This window comes from Bos javanicus, chromosome 7 (genome assembly GCF_032452875.1).
Source record: "Bos javanicus breed banteng chromosome 7, ARS-OSU_banteng_1.0, whole genome shotgun sequence".
Lineage (NCBI taxonomy): Eukaryota > Metazoa > Chordata > Mammalia > Artiodactyla > Bovidae > Bos > Bos javanicus.
The window spans coordinates 31,069,995-31,088,823 of record NC_083874.1 but is presented as its reverse complement, the minus strand read 5'-3'; the positions used below and the strand labels follow the sequence as shown (position 1 = coordinate 31,088,823).

At 41.7% G+C, this 18,829-nt stretch overlaps 1 protein-coding gene across 8 annotated transcripts in view; it reads left to right on the top strand.

Annotated features, from left to right (window-relative positions):
* The window catches only part of SNCAIP (synuclein alpha interacting protein), a 261,734-nt gene that overhangs the window by 193,046 nt on the left and 49,859 nt on the right, over window positions 1-18,829 (top strand). For 6 of the 8 annotated variants that reach the window (XM_061422961.1, XM_061422963.1, XM_061422964.1 and 3 more), the window contains one exon: window positions 3,606-3,678. The exons of 1 other annotated variant lie outside the window; for it this stretch is intronic. In XM_061422961.1, coding sequence (XP_061278945.1) covers window positions 3,606-3,678 — 73 coding nt within the window. Of the gene's footprint in view, window positions 1-3,605; window positions 3,679-5,642; window positions 5,768-18,829 lie in introns of those variants that run through there. One more of the 8 variants, XM_061422965.1, reaches the window with a different exon arrangement.

The following is an 18,829-nucleotide window of genomic DNA, read 5'->3' as shown; positions in this document are numbered from 1 at the left end:
TTTCCAACCCAGGGATCAAACCCAGATCTCCTGCATTTCAGGCAGATTCTTTACCAGCTGAGCCACCAGGGAAGCCCGTGATAGTCCCTAGTTGCATCCATCTAAAACATGGCAGAAATGAACCTATCTATGAAACAGAAATAGAATCACAGACACAGAAAATAGACTGGTGGTTGCCAAGAGGGAGGGGGTTGGAAGAGGCTGGATTGGGAGTTTGGGATTAGCAGATGCAAACTGGTATATGTAGAATGGATAAACTACAAAGTCCTTGGCGGGAACTGTATTCAGTATCCTATGATAAACCACAATGGAAAAGAATATGAGAAAGAATGTGTGTATATATGTATATGTATAAAACTGAGTCACTTTGTTATACACAGCAGTAGTGAACACAACATTGTAAGTCAACTATACTTCAATTTTAAATAATTAACTAATTTTTCAGGAAGAGTATGTTCAGTCAGGGCTGAAGCAATCAGGCAGGGTTTCACAGAGAATGTAGAACTCTGTGAAACCCTGGCCTTGAGGAGCTGGCCTTGAGGAGCAGTAGCATTTGCCCGGCCAGAAGAAAGTGTTGCAGGCGAGGAGGCCCCGGAGTAAAGGAACTGAAGGGAAAGTAAACTTTGAATGCACAGGGACATGGAAGAAGTGGAGACAACTGTTCAGTCTTTGGCGGGGGCTTTCCTTGGAGCGTGCTGGAGGGGTGGAAAAGAAGTTTGAATCAAAAATATTGCTTCCTCTAAAGATGCTTAGAAAAAGAAAAAATTAGAATGCAACACAGAGATAGTAAATATAGTACTTTTCGGCCATCTCCAAGGCCCCTCTCCTCTCTTGTCACTCAAGGATAATAGGAATCAAGGGAACACAATATAAAGGCTTGGGTTGAGGTCAAGACACAGGACAGAAACGGGGCTTTCGTTCTCTTAGGGCCAAAATAACAGTCATGGCTACCCTGGGAGCTGGCCATTGTCCTGAGAATAGGTGGGCTGGTGACCTAACAGCTCCTTATAAAAAGCCATCTGTCCTGTGAACCCGGGTGACGTCCTAGGAAAGCTTTCCTCTCAGCTCCCAGGTGGTATCACAGTGCATTTGTGAAAGGAGATTTCCTGAGTTGTTTGCTTATTCCCAGATATGAAAATTATTTTTTTGTGTCAGTTTTGTGAATTTTGATTTCTGCTGTATCTCTTCATATCACAACTTAACCATCTGTATGGCACTCTCTTAAGTTTTATCTTGTATCCAAAGAGCAGTGTACTTGCTGAAACAAATCCACAAATTGATTTTTTTTTCCCTCGTGTGTTCTTATAGATTTGTTTGCAGTGTAGGTTAGAGTCATTGCTGAATTTGACATTCCATATATTCTTATAATTATCCAAACTTTGATTTTTCTGGCCAACACATCATCTTTGTCTTCAATTACTATTTATTTCCATGACCAGGAGCAAGCACATGACTTTTTCTACAATGCCATATTCCCAAAGAATTAAGATAGATACCTTCCCAAAAGTGACTTCCTGTGTGCCTGTGGGTGAGAGGCAGAGCCACCAGAAGTGAAACAGATCGAGACAGTGGATGGGGCTCAGCCAGGCTCATCTCCGGAGCTCAGTCCCTGTACCAACCAGGCATCCTGTGGGCTGTTGAAGTGGAAACCTCATCAAATTAAAAGTGATTGCATACTGTGGACCTTTGCAATCACTCTGGAGGAGCTGAAGGTGCAGCTAATAAATCATAGGTTCTGACATTTCTGACAGGTGGGAGGTGGCAGTTAGGATGCATGTGGCTGGAAATGCAGATAGCAGCACACCCAGTTAAATCAAATACTTACCATTAGGCCCACTGAGCAACTTATTGAATTTACCATTGACTATATTTAAACATGATCAATCTGAAATTTCCTGTCTGAGATTTTGCCTTGGAAGAACAGGGAAAAAAGAGAGAGAGGGTAAGACTTTGCCAAAGGGTGCTTTCATGGAGTTGATGGCAGCTGAAACAAAAGGCCCAGTTTTAATTGAATCACAGACTGTGTAATTATTTAACCTGTACCAGCTGGCCTCAGGAAGCTACCAGATTTCCTTAGAGAGCTTGTACTTGGCCAGAAACAGAAGGTAACTTACTAGTAACAAGAAAAATGCTTCTGTACCTGTGTTACCTCCCACACCCAGAGAACTTAACGTAAAAGGGGAAAAACTTCCATGGAGTTCATTTTTGGCTTAAGAGGCCGTCCTCCTTCCCTGGAGGATGTGAACGGGTTTGCTAAAACACCTGTAGTCTCTGAGGAATAGCCAACATAAACAGGATGTTATTGCATCAGGCAGGTAAGAGTCATTTCTCTAATTAGTCATCTGGGATTTCATTCTTCACGTGGAAGTACTGGAAATTTAATTTGTTTGTGATGTGCAATTGGCTAACTGACAATAGCTCCAACTGCCCCTCCCTCTGTCTTGCTGTCCTGATGCTGCATGGAAAGTGCAGGGGTGGGACGTGGGGGAGCTCAGTGTAGACACTGCTTCATCCATCAACGTCAAGCTAACTGAAGCACCTTCCTATAGACAAATGTGTCCCAAATACACATCCCTCACTTGTAATGCTGGAATAATCCTAATGAGCTTCTCGTGATCATTTTTCTTTTAGATTAAATGTTTTTGTTTTTCTCAATCCCCCTCCCAGTTTTGCAACGTGAAGTCATTCAGAATCCATGCTCATTTACATAAGAGCATCGTTCTTAAAGGTGCGGAGTAAACTTTTTAGGAAGCTATATATTATGAATTAAAGTATGATTGAAGACCGTCCCTGACTTGGCCTTTGATTAAAGAAAGAGTTCATCCTATTTACATTGTTTTAAAACACCCTTCTCCAAAGAAAGATTAATTGGCATCAAATGTCATTCCTATACATTATAACTATTGATTTTACATTTGTTGTAGCTCCTCTGATTTTATGCCCCTTTATGTCATAATCTATCATCCTGATAGCAGCCCCTGAGTTGGTGCTGGGACAGAGCCTGAAGGGTGGTTTCTTTCAATTTAGACTAATCTATCTGTGAAACAGATGAGCTTTCAAACAGAACCGTGCTCTTCTCGCTTTTCATAGCATTATCCTGATATTTCCCATGGAGATCATAGTATGATTTGTGGCAGCATTAGGGACATTTCTGTAGTTCAGGAGAGATGGATCCTGGCTACCCTGGCTGCTGTAGGAAGCCGGGTGCTCCTCTTCTTGACTTTTTTTTCCATACATAGATTCACTCTTAGGATTCAGAGTGCAAATATTATGGCCATCTTCTGGAAACTGTCAAGGTTCAGAAAAATCCATCTTCCACAAGTAGCAGAAGAAATAGAATATCTGCTGGCTATACCCCACCTCATTTGTTAAAGGACTGTCCAGACCTCTTTTTAATCTGCATCTACTTACATGTTTATAGGTAGAGTCTGGGCTACAGCCAGATCACCAAGCAGTCCATTTAGTGTAAACTTAGACTTTCTGGACATACATGTTGTACTCAAGTATCACTTCTTGTGTTTTGGTTTTCTGGCCAGTTGAGTGAATGTAATGCTCTTGTTTTAAACTGTTACTTTACACTCTTTTTCCTCTGGCTTCCTGTTCAGTATTCAGTCACATCACTCAAGACCATCCCGGAACTGTGCCGAAGATGTGATTCGCAAAATGAAGACAGATCAGGTAAGTTTCACTCATCTCTTTTTAACCTGCATTTTAGAGTGTGGGGGACTCCTCCTGGAATCTCTTCCCCCATCAAATTGGTTGCTCCTGCTTTCTGTTTTCTTCTTCTTTTATGGCTTCTCCATTCACCACCCACCCCCAACAAACAGATGTTAGGTCATCCTCCAGAGACTGACTGGACAGGGAGGCCCTGATGAGGACCCAGTTGTATACAAATAAATGTAGGCGATCATCGTGGTGGCTCCAAACCACAGTATACGCAGCAATTTACTGCAAACCCGAGAAACCATTGGTGACAAAACATAATGATGCAGGCGCCAATGAAAAAATGTTGGATACGTTTACTACCCAGATGGCAAGGACCAACTTGGGGGATGGTGCTTTGCCAAAGTCTGAAATCCTATCAGGGATGCGACATGATAGAATCTGCAGTAAGGCATACTGTAACAGTTAAGATTAAAGCAAAGCTTTGGAGTTTAATAGTGTAAACTAAACAGAGAATTATGGCATATAGATGAAAACCAGCTGGCTGACCTTTTCTCCTTGCACCGCCCCCCACCCTCGACCAAAATAAAAGTACATTCAAGATTGTTTTTCCTTCTGAAAATCAAATTAAGCCTCTCTGCTTTTCTCTCTGTGATGGGCAAAAAATGAAAATAAAAAAGGATATTGATGGGAATGATACCATAGCATTAAACTATGAAATGATGTTTGTTATTTTTCCAACTAATTACTCTAAGGCATCACCATTAACCTTACCAAAGCGGGACCTCTGATAGTAACTAGAATCCTAAGAACTGCAGATGATGGGAGACTTAAGATAATCCTTGAATTAGGTGCATTGTGTTTGAAAATAAATAGATCTTCCTACCTATACAGCTATGAGAATTCTAGGCCTTTTGAACTGAAACAACTGTACAAAACTTATTTACTTTTCTTCTGGATCATTTGTTTACTATCGACAGTTTGTTTAGATGAGGTGGGGAAAATAATTCGTCTATCTAGGTTTGTTTATCTCTTTGTTTTTCTGTGTGAGTGAAAGTAATGTTTCATTGTCTGGGTCAGAATCGTCACGGAAGATAGTTTGAAGTGCAAATGAAAGTTTTCGCTTACCTCCATTAATTTTTTTTTTTTTAATTTCAAGCACACTCAAGTTTCTATGGGGTTAACAGAGGCTTTGATCACAAGACTTATCAGAATGTGCCTCCTTAAAAGCCATCCCCAGATTTAGAGTTGAACCCTGTGATCAGTGACAAAGGCAGCAGATTCAGTGGACAGGCCCCCAGCCTCAGAGTCCAAGACCTCCACCTGAGTTAGCATGCAGTCCTTTACCCTCTATCCCACCTTGAGCCTGTGACTCATTATCTATAATTTAAAAAAGAAAATTTTCTGCCAGTGTTGCTAGGCTACTGTTAGTATCAAAATTAGGTGATGTATCTGAAGGTACTTTGGAGATACAAGATTTTCTTTTTTTTTTTTTTAAGTTGAAGATGTAGAGTAAGAAAGAAGACTTAATAGCAAACACTTCAGTAGTGCTTAATGTGCCAGGTACAGCTGTAAGCCCTTTACTTGTGTTAACTCAATCCTAAAATCCTTGTGAACTAAGTACCATTAGGATGTTTGTATTATATGGATGGGCGAACTGAGGCACGGAGCAGAGAAGTTAATTATCTTACCCAGAGTCACACAGCAATTACATTACGGAGTTGGGATTCAAACTCCAGGAAGTCTGTCTCTGGAGTCTGTTCTCTTATACATTCCTTATACTATCAGATAGCTAGACTTAGGGATAGTAATTTAATTTCAGGATATTTTAAAACTTTAAAAGCTAGCATTTTCCCTCACCAGTGAAGTGGAAAATTTGTTCTTTGTTAAATAGTTTTTCTTGCTTACCAAGTTAAGTGAATTAACCGAAACTTTTAAAAATAATTTTCCTAGGGGTGGTTTATTCCATTTTTCTCCAGGTCATGTGACTTGTAGCCACTTCCACAATAGGTGCTGTTACAGATTTCTTCTGTGGTTGAGAAGGAGGCCAATTTCAAGTTCAGATGCCTTCAGACTCACCCAGAGCAAACATCCAATGCTCAAGGTAATCACCAATGATTAGACCTGACAAGAAACGAATGTTTGAGGGAAAAACTCAGGCCTCTTTAATGGGATCACATGTACACCTCCAATTTGATGGACCATTTGGAGGCTGGTAAAACACTTCCTAATAGAGCAAGAGCGATCTTAGAAAAAGAAACACACGAAAAATCAATCTCTCCAAAGCACCACTGTAGAATTATCTGTGAACTCCTTTGAAAGAAATCTCAATATAGTAAAGTTTTCACCTTCCCTTTCTGAAAGAACTGAGCCAGTCTCAATGAGTTCCATGGGCATTCAGATGTAGAAATAGTCCCCAGCTCCCCGCACTGGCCCCCCATCCCAGCCCCAGGTCTTTCTTGTTTCAACAACCTAGGAGGAGTTGGCTCCAGGAGCCCTTGCAGATATCCGTTGTTATGATAATCTTTTTGAACCCATGGCAGCAGAAGACACATTGGCTCCTGAGAAAAGTCCACGTCTTCTGGATGGGGGAACTTTCCCCTAAACTTCTAGTGACTGTGAACATACCCCACCCAACAGAGACGTGTCTCTTTACCTTTAAGTCCGTTAGGCACTTTCTGTGTAAGCCATCAAATAGTAATGTCCATCCTGGTATTAACAAGTCTTTGATGAGATAGCTATTCTTGGAGCTACTCATTCTTTTATTTATTCATTCCTCAAGTAACTTGTGTGTTTTCTGTCCTGTGCACTGAAGACAGGGTAATAAACAAGGTATAGACAGGCCCTGTTCTCAAAGTACTTACATCCTGGGGGGTGACAGACAAAGGCAAGCAAATGAATACATAAACCAGATCATTCCCAATAGTGATGAGGTGATGTGAGGCTTGTGACAAATTAACTTATAGTAGGGAAGAGAGAAGAGTTTGGGGATCAGGGAGTGTTCCTAGGGCCCAGCCATGGGAAAGCCAGTGGAGAGCATTCAAGGCAGAGGAACTAGCAAGTGCAGCGCCTCTGAGTCAGAAATCAGCTTAGTGGATGCAGAAGAAAAAGAAAACCAGTATGGCTGTGGAGGGGTGGGGGGTGGGGTGATCAAAATGAGGATGAGGCCAGGGAGCCATTCAGGGAGGGTCAAACTCTACAGGGCCCTGTGAGTCAAGGAACGTGGAGTTCAGGTTTTATGCTAAGACCTCTTAAGAGCACTGCCAACAGAATCCCAATTTTTCTGAATTCCTATTACCTGGAAGGAAGCCTAGAGTCATAACTCTCGAAGAAGGATCCCTAAAAATCATGTCGTTTAAAAAGGAGAGAAAGTGAGAAAGAGCAGATAATAAAAGCAGTTGGGTACAATGTTGACAGTCGATGGATGTGGGTAAAGAGTATACATGTGTTCTTTGTACTTTTTTTATTCTTTCAACTTTTCTTTAAATTTAAATGAAAAATGTTTTGATTATTTATAAGTGAGTTTTTAAAAGGCTAAAAGTAATACTACTGTAGTCCCAAACCCATCAGATCTTAGAAAGTGATGGTTACTATGCTGATGGGATCATCCAAGCCTATACTCCATCATGTTAGTGACGGGGAGCTCACAGTCTCACAAAGCCACCTATTCACAGAGATTAGTTTTTGTTCAGCCAAAATCAGTGGTTAATTTTTGTTCAGCCAGAATCAGTGGCCCTCAGATGTCCATCCTGATACCTGATTTTCCCTTTGGAACCGTAGAGAAGGACCGTTCCTCCTGGGCAAGGGTGCTGCCACTAAGTGTCTGGAGATGGCATTCACCCTTGGTTTTGTCTTCTCCAAACTAAAATTTCCCTCCCCAGTTTTGAGTGTGTCCTGCTCAGGCTTCTTGCTTTCTTGTGGACGTTTCATTTATCAGCATCCCTCTTAAAAGTGGTGCACCCAGAACTGCACCCGAGGCCTCCCCATGTGTGATCTGATCAGAACCTGTCAGCCCCACTGATCAGCCTCAGAACTTAGCACACACCTTTCCTGCCACCCCTAGTGGGCTGCAGAGGCACAAGCAGGGCCTGTCCTTTCTGCCTGTTTTTCCAAGTGTTCCGAGAAGAGCAGGAGTTCAGATGAACCCTGTTGGTGGCCCTTGGAAGCTTCTCCATGAGACATACAGCCCAGGGTTACCCGCTTTGCATCCCTGGGCCCTGTGCCAGCTCCACATGGACTCTGAAAATGTGAATGGCCGAGTGCTGCCAGAGGTCTGGGGCAGGCCCCCTGTGCCTTCCATTTGCTCACCAACACCACGAGTCTGCTCTGAGTGCCCTTCCCATAGCCAAAGGCATGGATTCCTATTAAAATCTGTATTTTCCCTGACAGGGTAATACTGTCAACTGTGCTCCTCCTGGGGATCTTCCCAACGCAGAGATCGAACCCAGGTCTCCCACGTTGTAGGCAGATTCTTTACAGTCTGAGCCACTGTATGACTAAACAGAATTTTTGTCAGCAAAAAAGGTTTTGAAAAGAAATGTGAAGAAATTGCAGATACCAGAGGAAGGCAGGAGGAAGAAGAACAACTAGGACTTAGGCGCCTGAGAACAAACTTTGGTGTTTTTGGAGTTGTCCAGGTATTACTGAGCTCTCCCAGTATGTCTGAGGTGCTCAGTGTACCAGGTATTAGGCAAGGTCTTCTGAACACAGCTTATTTGTCCTCAGAATAATTCCCTGGTGGCTCAGACAGTGAAGAATCTGCCTGAGATGAGGAGACCCAGGTTTGATCCCGGGGTCAGAAAGATCCCCCTGGAGAAAGGAATGGCAACCCACTCCAGTATTCTTACATGGAGAATTCCATGGACAGAGGAGCCTGATAGACTACAGCCCATAGGGTTGCAAAGATTTGCACATAACTGGTCAACAAACACTTTACACTTTTACTTTCAAAATAATTCTCACAGGAAAGACTATACTAATGGTCTTTTTATTGATAAGGAAAATAAATGCCCATTTTATTGACTACGCAACTGAGACTCACAGAGAACAAATACTTTTCCCAGAGTTCCGCATTTGAAGGCAAGTCTACTGACTGCAGAGCCCCTATGAAGTTTAACAGCTGAAGAATAGTCGCGATCTCAGGAACCGTGCGTGGCTAGTGGTGTGAGGCAAGGATTAGCACCAAGGATGTTATGTCTGAAAATTTTGCACCTGTAAGAGAGAGTTATTTGTAAAACATTTGCATGTTTTCTCTGCTTAATCCCTGTTCCTCGTGTAGAGAAAGACGACAGAATAAGGCAGGGAGTGTTAACTCTGTTCTCCATTTCCTCCATATGAGGATTAAATGCGTTAAATCGACATATGGTATTCAAATCAAATGTATTCAATTTCATTGACTTGGAGTTTCTTTTAATTAATTGGACACTCAAATACACATTTGTTTCAATTCATGGTTTAAGTGTCTCGTGATTCTTACAAGTATGTATCTGCTCAGCTCATATAATTTTCTTATGAAAGAAGGCAGATAAATATTAATGCAGTTTTGCATCGGAGAACTTAGTTGTGCTAAGGTTGGGAAACTTGGTTATGTAACAGTAATAAATGGCCTTGGGGTGTGTTTGAGAAGAGACACTGAAAGGATTTCAGTACCTAAATAGTAGAGAAGATCACTGGTATGACCATTTGAGTAAAGAAAAATCATACTTTTTAAAGTTCAGTTCAGTTCAGTTCAGTCGCTCAGTTGTGTCCCACTCTTTGCAACCCCATGAATCACAGCACGCCAGGCCTCCCTATCCATCACCAACTCCCAGAGTTCACTCAGACTCACATCCATCGAGGCAGTGATGCCATCCAGCCATCTCATCCTCTGTTGTCCCCTTCTCCTCCTGCCCCTAATCCCTCCCAGCATCAGAGTCTTTTCCAATGACTCAACTCTTCGCATGAGGTGGCCAAAGTACTGGAGTTTCAGCTTCAGCATCATTCCTTCCAAAGAAATCCCAGGGCTGATCTCCTTCAGAATGGACTGGTTGGATTTCCTTGCAGTCCAAGGGACTCTCAAGAGTCTTCTCCAACACCACAGTTCAAAAGCATCAGTTCTTCGGCGCTCAGCCTTCTTCACAGTCCAACTCTCACATCCATACATGACCACTGGAAAAACCATAGCCTTGACTAGATGGACCTTTGTTGGCAAAGTAATGTCTCTGCTTTTGAATATGCTATCTAGGTTGGTCATAACTTTCCTTCCAAGGAGTAAGCGTCTTTTAATTTCATGGCTGCAGTCACCATCCACAGTGATTTGGAGCCCAACAGTCTATCACTGGTTCCAATGTTTCCCCATCTATTTGCCATGAAGTAATGACTGGATGCCATGATCTTCGATTTTTGAATGTTGAGCTTTAAGCCAGCTTTTTCACTCTCTTCTTTCACCTTCATCAAGAGGCACTTTAGTTCCTCTTCACTTTCTGCCATAAGGGTGGTGTCATCTGCATATCTGAGGTTATTGATATTTCTCCTGGCAATCTTGATTCCAGCTTGTGCTTCTTCCAGCCCAGTGTTTCTCATGATGTACTCTGCATAGAAGTTAAATAAGCAGGGTGACAATATACAGCCTTGACGTATTCCTTTTCCTATTTGGAACCAGTTAGTATCTGGTAAAAGTCATTTTGGATGTTTATTTAGAAACCTTATGAATTTGCTATATTTTTAGCCTCTGTGCATGCAAATTTTGTGGAAAAAAAAAAAACCCTGAACATTTGAAAATCCATGGTTTTCTAAGACTTTTCAAGGATTTGGCTAGCACCAAAAATAATATATTGACATGAAATTTATCCTTTCAGTGCTGCTGTGGTATAGCTAATGATGCTAAATATATAAACCTCCTGTTTATATATTATTAAGGTTTCCCTAAAAGCATGAAAACGAAAGTTGGTATAGAAGTTTAAATTGAAAGCCTGCTAACTAATCCATTTCACATGATCTAATATAAAATGAACTCAAAGAATTGCGAAACAGATTTGTTAAGATCTCAGGCAAGAAAATGAACACTTCAACCTGATATGGCAAAGAATCTGACATTTATGACAAATGTCTTGTTTAACCACAGTAAAAATTTACATACAGTAAAGCATATAGGTGAGCATGTTAGTCATTTTTATTTTTTTTTAACAAAATTATAATTATAACGGTGACATAATTCATTTTTTAAATGGTAGGTAAAAGCTACAATTAACCATGGCACCAAAACAAAATCACTATATTTCTTTCTAGCATTTTTTCATGAGGCGTATTTTTTGTATGGTTGTCACCATGATGTAAGGGCCATTTTATCCACTGCTTTTTTCTGCTGTTACAAAATGTGTATGGCCATCACTTTGAATGAACCACAGATCTTAGGAAAACAGAGCTGCCCCCTCTGTCTGCTTTTAATCCATTAACACTTACGGATTAACACATAACCCCATATTTAGCTTATGTTTCTGAAAGAAAGAATATGAAGTCAGTACAGGGAAAGATAGGAACCAGGGGGTGATAGAGAAGTTAAAAATAAAACTCTTGTCAAAAATAATGTAAAGGGTTGGCAGTGGCAGAGATTAAATACATTGCATCTTTTCCCCTTCTTTACTTGAATATTTCTTCCCTTTGCTTAGCCATGGATATAAGTCCTGCACCTCCCTGATTGTCTAGAAGGTTGTGCAGTTAAGAAAGTCAGGAATGAGGCATTGTCAGAGAGGGAGAAAACTTCAGGGCAGAGACCCAGTCTCATCCCCCCATTTTGGTTTTACTGAACTCAAAACTGGTGGAGAAATCTCCTCTTGGTAGAAATGAGTTCAAGGGAATCCCAGTAAGGAAGGGTGAGAACTCAGGGAGATAAGCATCATGGAGGGAGGTAGGGGAAAAAATGAAGCCCAGGGTCATGGGAAAACTGGTACAGAACCTGAGTGCTTTTGACCTTGTGCAGCCCCCAGGTGACTTCCTCCTCAGAAGTCACTCCGTCATAAGGGAGGAGGGATTTTCCCTGCCCCGCCTTCACAATCACAGCAATGGTATGACTGGGGAGGGGAGCATCATTACTGATTTTGGAGTTTCTCAGCATCTCAGAGAGCACCCCACTTCTGGCTGAGAGCTTATCCTTTTTCTTTAGTCTCCCAGTGGGCTCTTTCTTCCTATTTAAAATGAACGGACGCGCTTTGTCCACTTAGCTCCTTTGCCCTGACTCTTCCCCTAAGAAAAAAATTTGAAAGTCATGTAATAGAAACAGGATACTAGAATCTCATAGTTGAAGGATTCTCAGAGGCCGTAAAGAATCATCTACAAAAATCCAGACCCTTCCACGGCACTGATTGCTCAGGCCCTCGCGTCTCACGGTGCGATCTGGAGCCAGAACCAAGCACGGTCAGCACCACCCGTAAGCCTGTTAGAAATGCAGACTCGGCCCTGCTCCAGACTCCCACATCAGAATCTGCGTCCTACCAAGCTCTCCAGGCCAATCCTTTGTGCAGATGCAAGTTTGAGAAGGTGAAAGTGAAAGTCACTCAGTCATGTCTGACTCTTTGTGACCAGACCCCATGGACTGATTATACAATGCATAGAATTCTCAAGCCAGAATACTGGAGTGGGTAGCCATTCCCACCAGGGGATCTTCCCAACCCAGTGATTGAACCCAGGTCTCCCGCATTGCGGATGGATTCTTTACCAGCTGAGCCACAAGGGAAGCCCTCAAGTTTGAGAAGCCCTGACTTAAGCCACCCTTACATTTCATCTGAGTTAACAACCATGAACTAGTCTCACTTCTTTCTTCACCATCAATTCTACCACCCCATGTTTCCACCAAGTAGGCACAAAGATGTATTTTTAAATATAAAGTTGGACTTCCCTGGTAGATAGTGGATAAGAATCTGCCGGCCAATGCAGGGGACAAGGATTCAAATCTGGTCCAAGAAGATCCCAAATGCCACAGAGCAACTAAACCAGTGAACTCCAACTACCAAGCCTGTATGCCGCTGCTGCTGCTGCTGCTAAGTCGCTTCAGTTGTGTCCGACTCTGTGTGACCCCATAGACGGCAGCCCACCAGGCTCCTCCGTCCATGGGGTTTTCCAGGCAAGAGTGCTGGAGTAGGGTGCCATTGCCTTCTCCGAAGCCTGTGTGCTACAGCTCCTGAAGCCTGTGTGCCTGGAGCCCTTACTCCACAAGGGAAGCCACCACAATGAGAAGTCTGAGGACCGTGACGACAAAGAATAGCACCTGTTCTAGCAAAGCAGTGAAGACAATATATAAATATATATATTTATAAATAAATAAATAAATAAAATTATTTAAATTTGATAAATATATAAATATTTATTAAATAGCCAATATATAAATAAATAATAAATAAAATTATAAAAAATGTAAAACAGACCCTTTTATTCTCTGTGGAACGCCCCTAAGAATACCCCATTTCACTTAAAATATAAACCAAACTCCTTTTTGTGGTCAATAAAACCCTCAAATGAATCGGCCCCTGACAACCTTGCCTAGCTTCATCTTTGCTCTCCTTCACCCTGGCTCACTCTGCTCTAGGTATGAGAACTATGAAACCTGCCAGATTCTGTCTGGCATCAAACATTTGAGGATGGGCTTCCTTCTACCCAGATCTCCACAAAATCATCTCTTATCCTATATTTTCCCCGCAGGAGAAAGATGAGAATTGTAATTCTCATCTTACCCTCAAGTAATTGTGTTCTCATCCTCAGATCTTGGCTTAGGACCTATCATTGCCATGATGAGGCTTCTCATCTGTTCTCTGTTCCATCAGAGCACTTTGCATTTTGTAATTTCTCATTCATCTGTGTACTTGCCTGCCTGTTGGCTTGCCCTCTACGGACAATGATTATGTCTGTTTCGTTCCCCTCTAAACCCCTAGAACCATGTGCACAGAGAACATTCAACAGATGTTTGTAGAATGAATGGACCCTGTAAGAGCCTTTTAACATTCTACCAGTTACTTTAGCACTTCTGAATAAGTGTTATCCTATTCTTGTATCTCTTGCTTACACTGCAAAGAAATTGCCACCTTTAACCAGTTGAAGGAATTGGCAGCTGAATTCAGAACTAATTCTCGGTGATAAGATGACTCTAAATTTAGGCTGATGCCATTAAAGATAAACAAAGTAGGGAAATTCTTCTACTCAACTGTTTCTAAGAAAACTTGTTATTAAAAGCCATTTTACTAATGTTACTTCATAGTCAGTGGTTACCAAAATCTATAGATAGAGTATACAGTTAGGGATTTAGACTAAAGTGAATCTGAAATGAGTACAACCAGGTTTTATTACTGGTGTCTAGGATTCCATTGCCCACATGTGACCCAAATAGAAAAAAAAAAATGTGGATCACATGTTTAGGGGATGCTTTTCATTTTGATAAGGCAGTTCTGTGGTATTACGGAAAGAAAGTTGAAGTCCAGGAATCTCAGTCCTGGTTGAGCAGTCAGCATAGTGTGTAACTTTCCATATAACGCTTAAAATTCTCTTAGTTCACATTTATATTCAAGTGAGAAGAACAGAGGCACCACTCACCCTCTGCAGTTGCTATGAAAACATCTAGTGAAATCATACACTTGCCTTGTAGTCAGAAACATAGGAGGTTTTACACCAACATACTGTGTTAGCAATTTAAAGATGGAGGACATTTTAGGAAAGTTCTAATTAAGAAACTGGAGAGGTTTTTTATTTTCTGATAGTTTATAACAGTGCCTGAGAAGTGTGTGCTGAGCCGCAGTGGACAGAGAGGAACACGGCTCTGCTCGGCTTTCTCCCGGACGAGCCTCTGTCTGCCCTTTGCTGCATTCCCTGTACCTGCCCTGTTCTCTCCACAGCCTTGTAATGGAGAGCTTTGCCGGGGCCCCACCAGCTCAGGTGGACAGACCCTAGTGAAAACGGGGGCTGCAGGCCAAGCTACTTCTTCCTCTCATTTCTCCACCCTTCCAGACCTTTAAGTGCTTCCCCCTCAAAATGGGACCAGAGTTCATACACTGAACACTTTTTTCTGGAAAATAGAGTTCATTTAACGTTTAGTTTTTAAAAAGTGGGAGAACACTCTTGCATCCTAAAGATGTGTACACCCTTTTCTCTTCTTGTATCTAAAGCTGTATTCCTAATGTGGATACGTGATTTCATACAGAGAAAACTTTACTGATGGCATTCTGGGAGCCAGCCATCTGTTGGAGCTGTCGAGTAGAGGGTAGAGGATGGGGATCTTTTTCAACCCCCATCCCCTGCCCTGCCCACCCCCTCTGCCTCTTGTTCTCTTAGCAAGGAGCAGTCTCTTGATGTTTCCTGGCCTTGACAGATCAGCACTGTAAAACATCGCCACCTTCAGTTAAAACTGGTAAGCGTGGTTCTGCACTTTCCAGAAACCATGCTGAGCAAGCTCTCCCCTGTCTCCACACTTCTCTGCTTGCTGAGCCTTTGTACCCTGCGTGGATGTGTATCTCTCTCTACAACTTAGCACTGAGAGAGGGGAAAAAAAGGAAACCTGGTAATGGGCTTAGAGTGGATACAAGAGTTAATCCACTCAAAAGGTTTTGCTGATGTCAGAGTGAAGGTCAACATGCTTTCCTATCAGACTCTTTGAGACCTCATGGAGCCCACCAGGCTCCTCTGTCCGTGGGATTTCCCAGGCAAGAATACTGGAGCGAGTTGCCATTCCCTTCTCCAGGGAATTTTCCAGACCCAGGGATCTTCCAGACCTGGGGATCAAACCTGAGTCTGCTGCACTGGCAGGAGGTTCTTTATCACTGAACCACCTGGGAAGCCATTTTAGGTAACAGAATAACTAAAACCATGTACTTTCTTGAGAATCACCCACTGCTCTTTTATAGGAACCATACTTTTAAAAGGTCCAAACATTTTAAGTAGTAAAAATATTATGTCACATTTCATGATAGAACATACATCTTTGGTGAAGAAGTATCTTTTCTATCCAGGTAGTAAGGGATTTTGAGTATTCCTATGAGTTTTCACCCAACAAATAGATGTGTGCAGATGGGGCACAAAGTGATGTGAGCAGGTCTTGACAGTTCAGGGCAGGGCTGGGAATTACAAAACTGGAATCTGACACTTTATACAGCTGCTTGGTATCAGCAGCCACTTAAATTCAGGAAGTTGAGAACCAAATCAATGAATCTTTTCCATTAATATTTTAACTCTCAATGTGAATAAATTTTCAGTTGGTATTTTTATAAGAAAATCCTCTATACTTTCCCCTCAGCCTCACAGCATGCTCAATAAAGGGTCTGTGGCACCAGTGAAAGGGATGAGAAGACAACTCCATGGGGACGTTCCAGAAACATGTGTTCCTCACTTCCACCAGCTCTTCCCAACATCGTGGCCTGACACAATGCTCCAGATTCAAAGTTAACCCTTTCTTAGTTCAGGTTCCAGTCTAGTCCCCATGGATGGTACAGAGAGTACTCAGCAAGTAATCTTCAGTCAGGCTATGTATCCTTCTTCATTTGTCATGAGATGATGTAAGTCACCTGTCACCACTCTTTGGAACTTGAAGTGTTTTTGATAAGTGGGCCCACGATGGATTTCATTTACATTGGATTCAGGAAACTTGACTCTAGCATTGATCCTCCTGATCTTTCATTGATATCCCTCTCTTAGGTATAGAAGTGGAGGGAAATGGCCTCTTGGAGAACTTTGAAGTCATGTCCTTGAAGATGCCTGGGTTTCCAGTAGCTGTAGATGTGAAGGACATTGTTGTGTACATGTTAAGGCAATTACAGCTAAAGCTGATTGTTTTGTTTCTCAAGGAAAATAGTATTCCTTTACCTTTTAACAATAAATAGCAAGAAAACAGTATTTTAGCATAAAGATATCCCCTTTTTCTTCTTGATGTCTAAAGCTAATTTTCTAGTATGGACACATAACTCCATATTTAGAAGTAAAATAGACATTTTGGGAGCCAGCACTGACGTTCAGTCTCAAAAATTGGATCCACCGTTGCAATTGCAAACTGTACATTATCTTCCTAAGAAAATACTAATTTATCAGTCCCAAGAGCCAAAGAGTTGTTCTGTGTCAGCAATCAGCTTAGCCTCATAATTATAAATTTGTGAGGATCTGTTGAAAGACATGGATCCAGAAGAATTATAGTGTTTCATAGTGAGTCACTCAGAATAAAGAGCCCTGTTATTTGTAGACTTTCCATACAGTCATAGAAATTTAGAGGTGGGTCAGGTCTTAGCCATCATGTGTCTAACCCCTTTATTTTACAGATGAAGCAATTTTGGCTTAGAACTTAGGAAATACTTGAAAATAATACATAGCACATCTTCAGTAGCTTTACCAAGACTGTCTTTGAAATATTCAACACATTCAATGTGTCTAAAATGTGGGCAGGAGTGACTCACTGTGACAAGACTCATATGTGTGTAGTATACTTTGCATCTTTGGTCTAGCATGTTCTTTTGTACCTTTGTTTCCCCTGTGCAATGCCCTCTCTCCTCCCTTCATTCATTTATTCGTTTTTTAAAAGGTTTAGTCCTTGGTCCCTGTATCTGTGACATGCTGTGCTTGAGAGAGGGCTGTTATAAACAGATTGGTTCATAAGCAGTCTTTAAGAGACTCTCAGTAGAGAAGGTGAGACAGATGCTCAAGTGAATTGTTGAAACAGAGCTTTATAAATGCCTGACTCTCAGTATGGGCAAGTCTATCTCAGGGCACTGAGAAGCAAGGGACAACAGTTATCTGGGAAAGTCAGAGGAAGTGAACCAAGGAGGTAACACATGAGGGGAATCTTGGCAGATGAGCTTCCATCTCAGGCAGCTGCTGCTGCTGCTGCTGCTAAGTCGCTTCAGTCGTGTCCGACTCCGTGCGACCCCATAGATGGCAGCCCACCAGGCTCCCCCGTCCCTGGGATTCTCCAGGCAAGAACAGGCAGAGAAGGCAGCAAAGGCCTCATGGGACAGGGGTACTCTCCACAAGGAGGGAGAATGAAAGAAGGATATGGGGCATCCAGAAAGGGTGAGTTTAGCGATGGAAAGGCAGAGGAAAGTGAGTGATGTGGGAATAATGGTGCTGAGATGAGAAGATAACTTAGAAAATAAAGAATGCTCAAGAATTTAGCTACTATCCTGAAAGTAGAAGGTTCGTCAAAACTTAGTTGTTCAAGTATCATTTCTGCAACATGGGTACATGTAAAGTTTTCTCTGCCATTTTTGTTTTACCTGTAAACCACTTGTATTATTATTTTAAACCTGTTTTTCTAAGACCACTTATTTTTAGCATATTTGTTTTTAAGAGAAACTTTAGGTCAGTGTTGTAAGTGGAAAATCGGTGTCATAGTAAATTCAAGGACATCGTTAAAATGGGATAGAAATAAAGTGTTTCTGTGAACTCTTTGCTAATGAAAGTCTCTGAGGTGAAGGCCCACAGTCTCATTATTCTGAAAGGAGTTTGTAAGTTTGGGGGAGGAGTTAAAGTCATTGTAGCACCTAACAGAGTTCTTAAATTAAGAAGAAGAAAGAGTTGAAAAGTGAGAAGCTTGCTTATTCTTTAAATCAGGGATATTTAGCATGGTTTCTGTGCACTGGGATATGCCTCCCCCATAGTGGGGGAATATTGTTTTAGGCAGTACAAGGCCACCTCAAAGTTTCTAAATTAAGAAGTGACAAAATCAGACTTATCTGAATAGGAGATCAAAAAGGAAAACCTAAGAAGTAGACAGAACCCTGCACAGACTATGGGAAGGTCTCAGTGTGGTCTAGTCAGTGTGGTAAGATGAAGCAAGGGACCGAATTAGAGAAGGATTGAGGATCAGTAAGACTTGCTGCCTAAGGGCTGAGGGGCAGGGATCATAAAAGAGAAGGGTCCTCATATAAGCGATATCATATGATATTTGTCTTTTACTTACTCTACTCAGTATGACAGGCTCTAGGCCCATCCATGTCACTGCAGATGGAGTTATTTCATTATTTTTTATGGTCATGTAATATTCCATTGCATGTATGTACCACATCTTCTTTATCCATTCATCCATCAGTGGACATTTAGGTTGCTTTCATGTCCTGGCTATTGTAAATAGTTCGGCAGTGAACATTGGGGTACGTGTATCTTTTTGAATTATGGTTTTCTTCAGATATATACACAAGAGTGGGATTGCTGGATCATGAAATCTAAA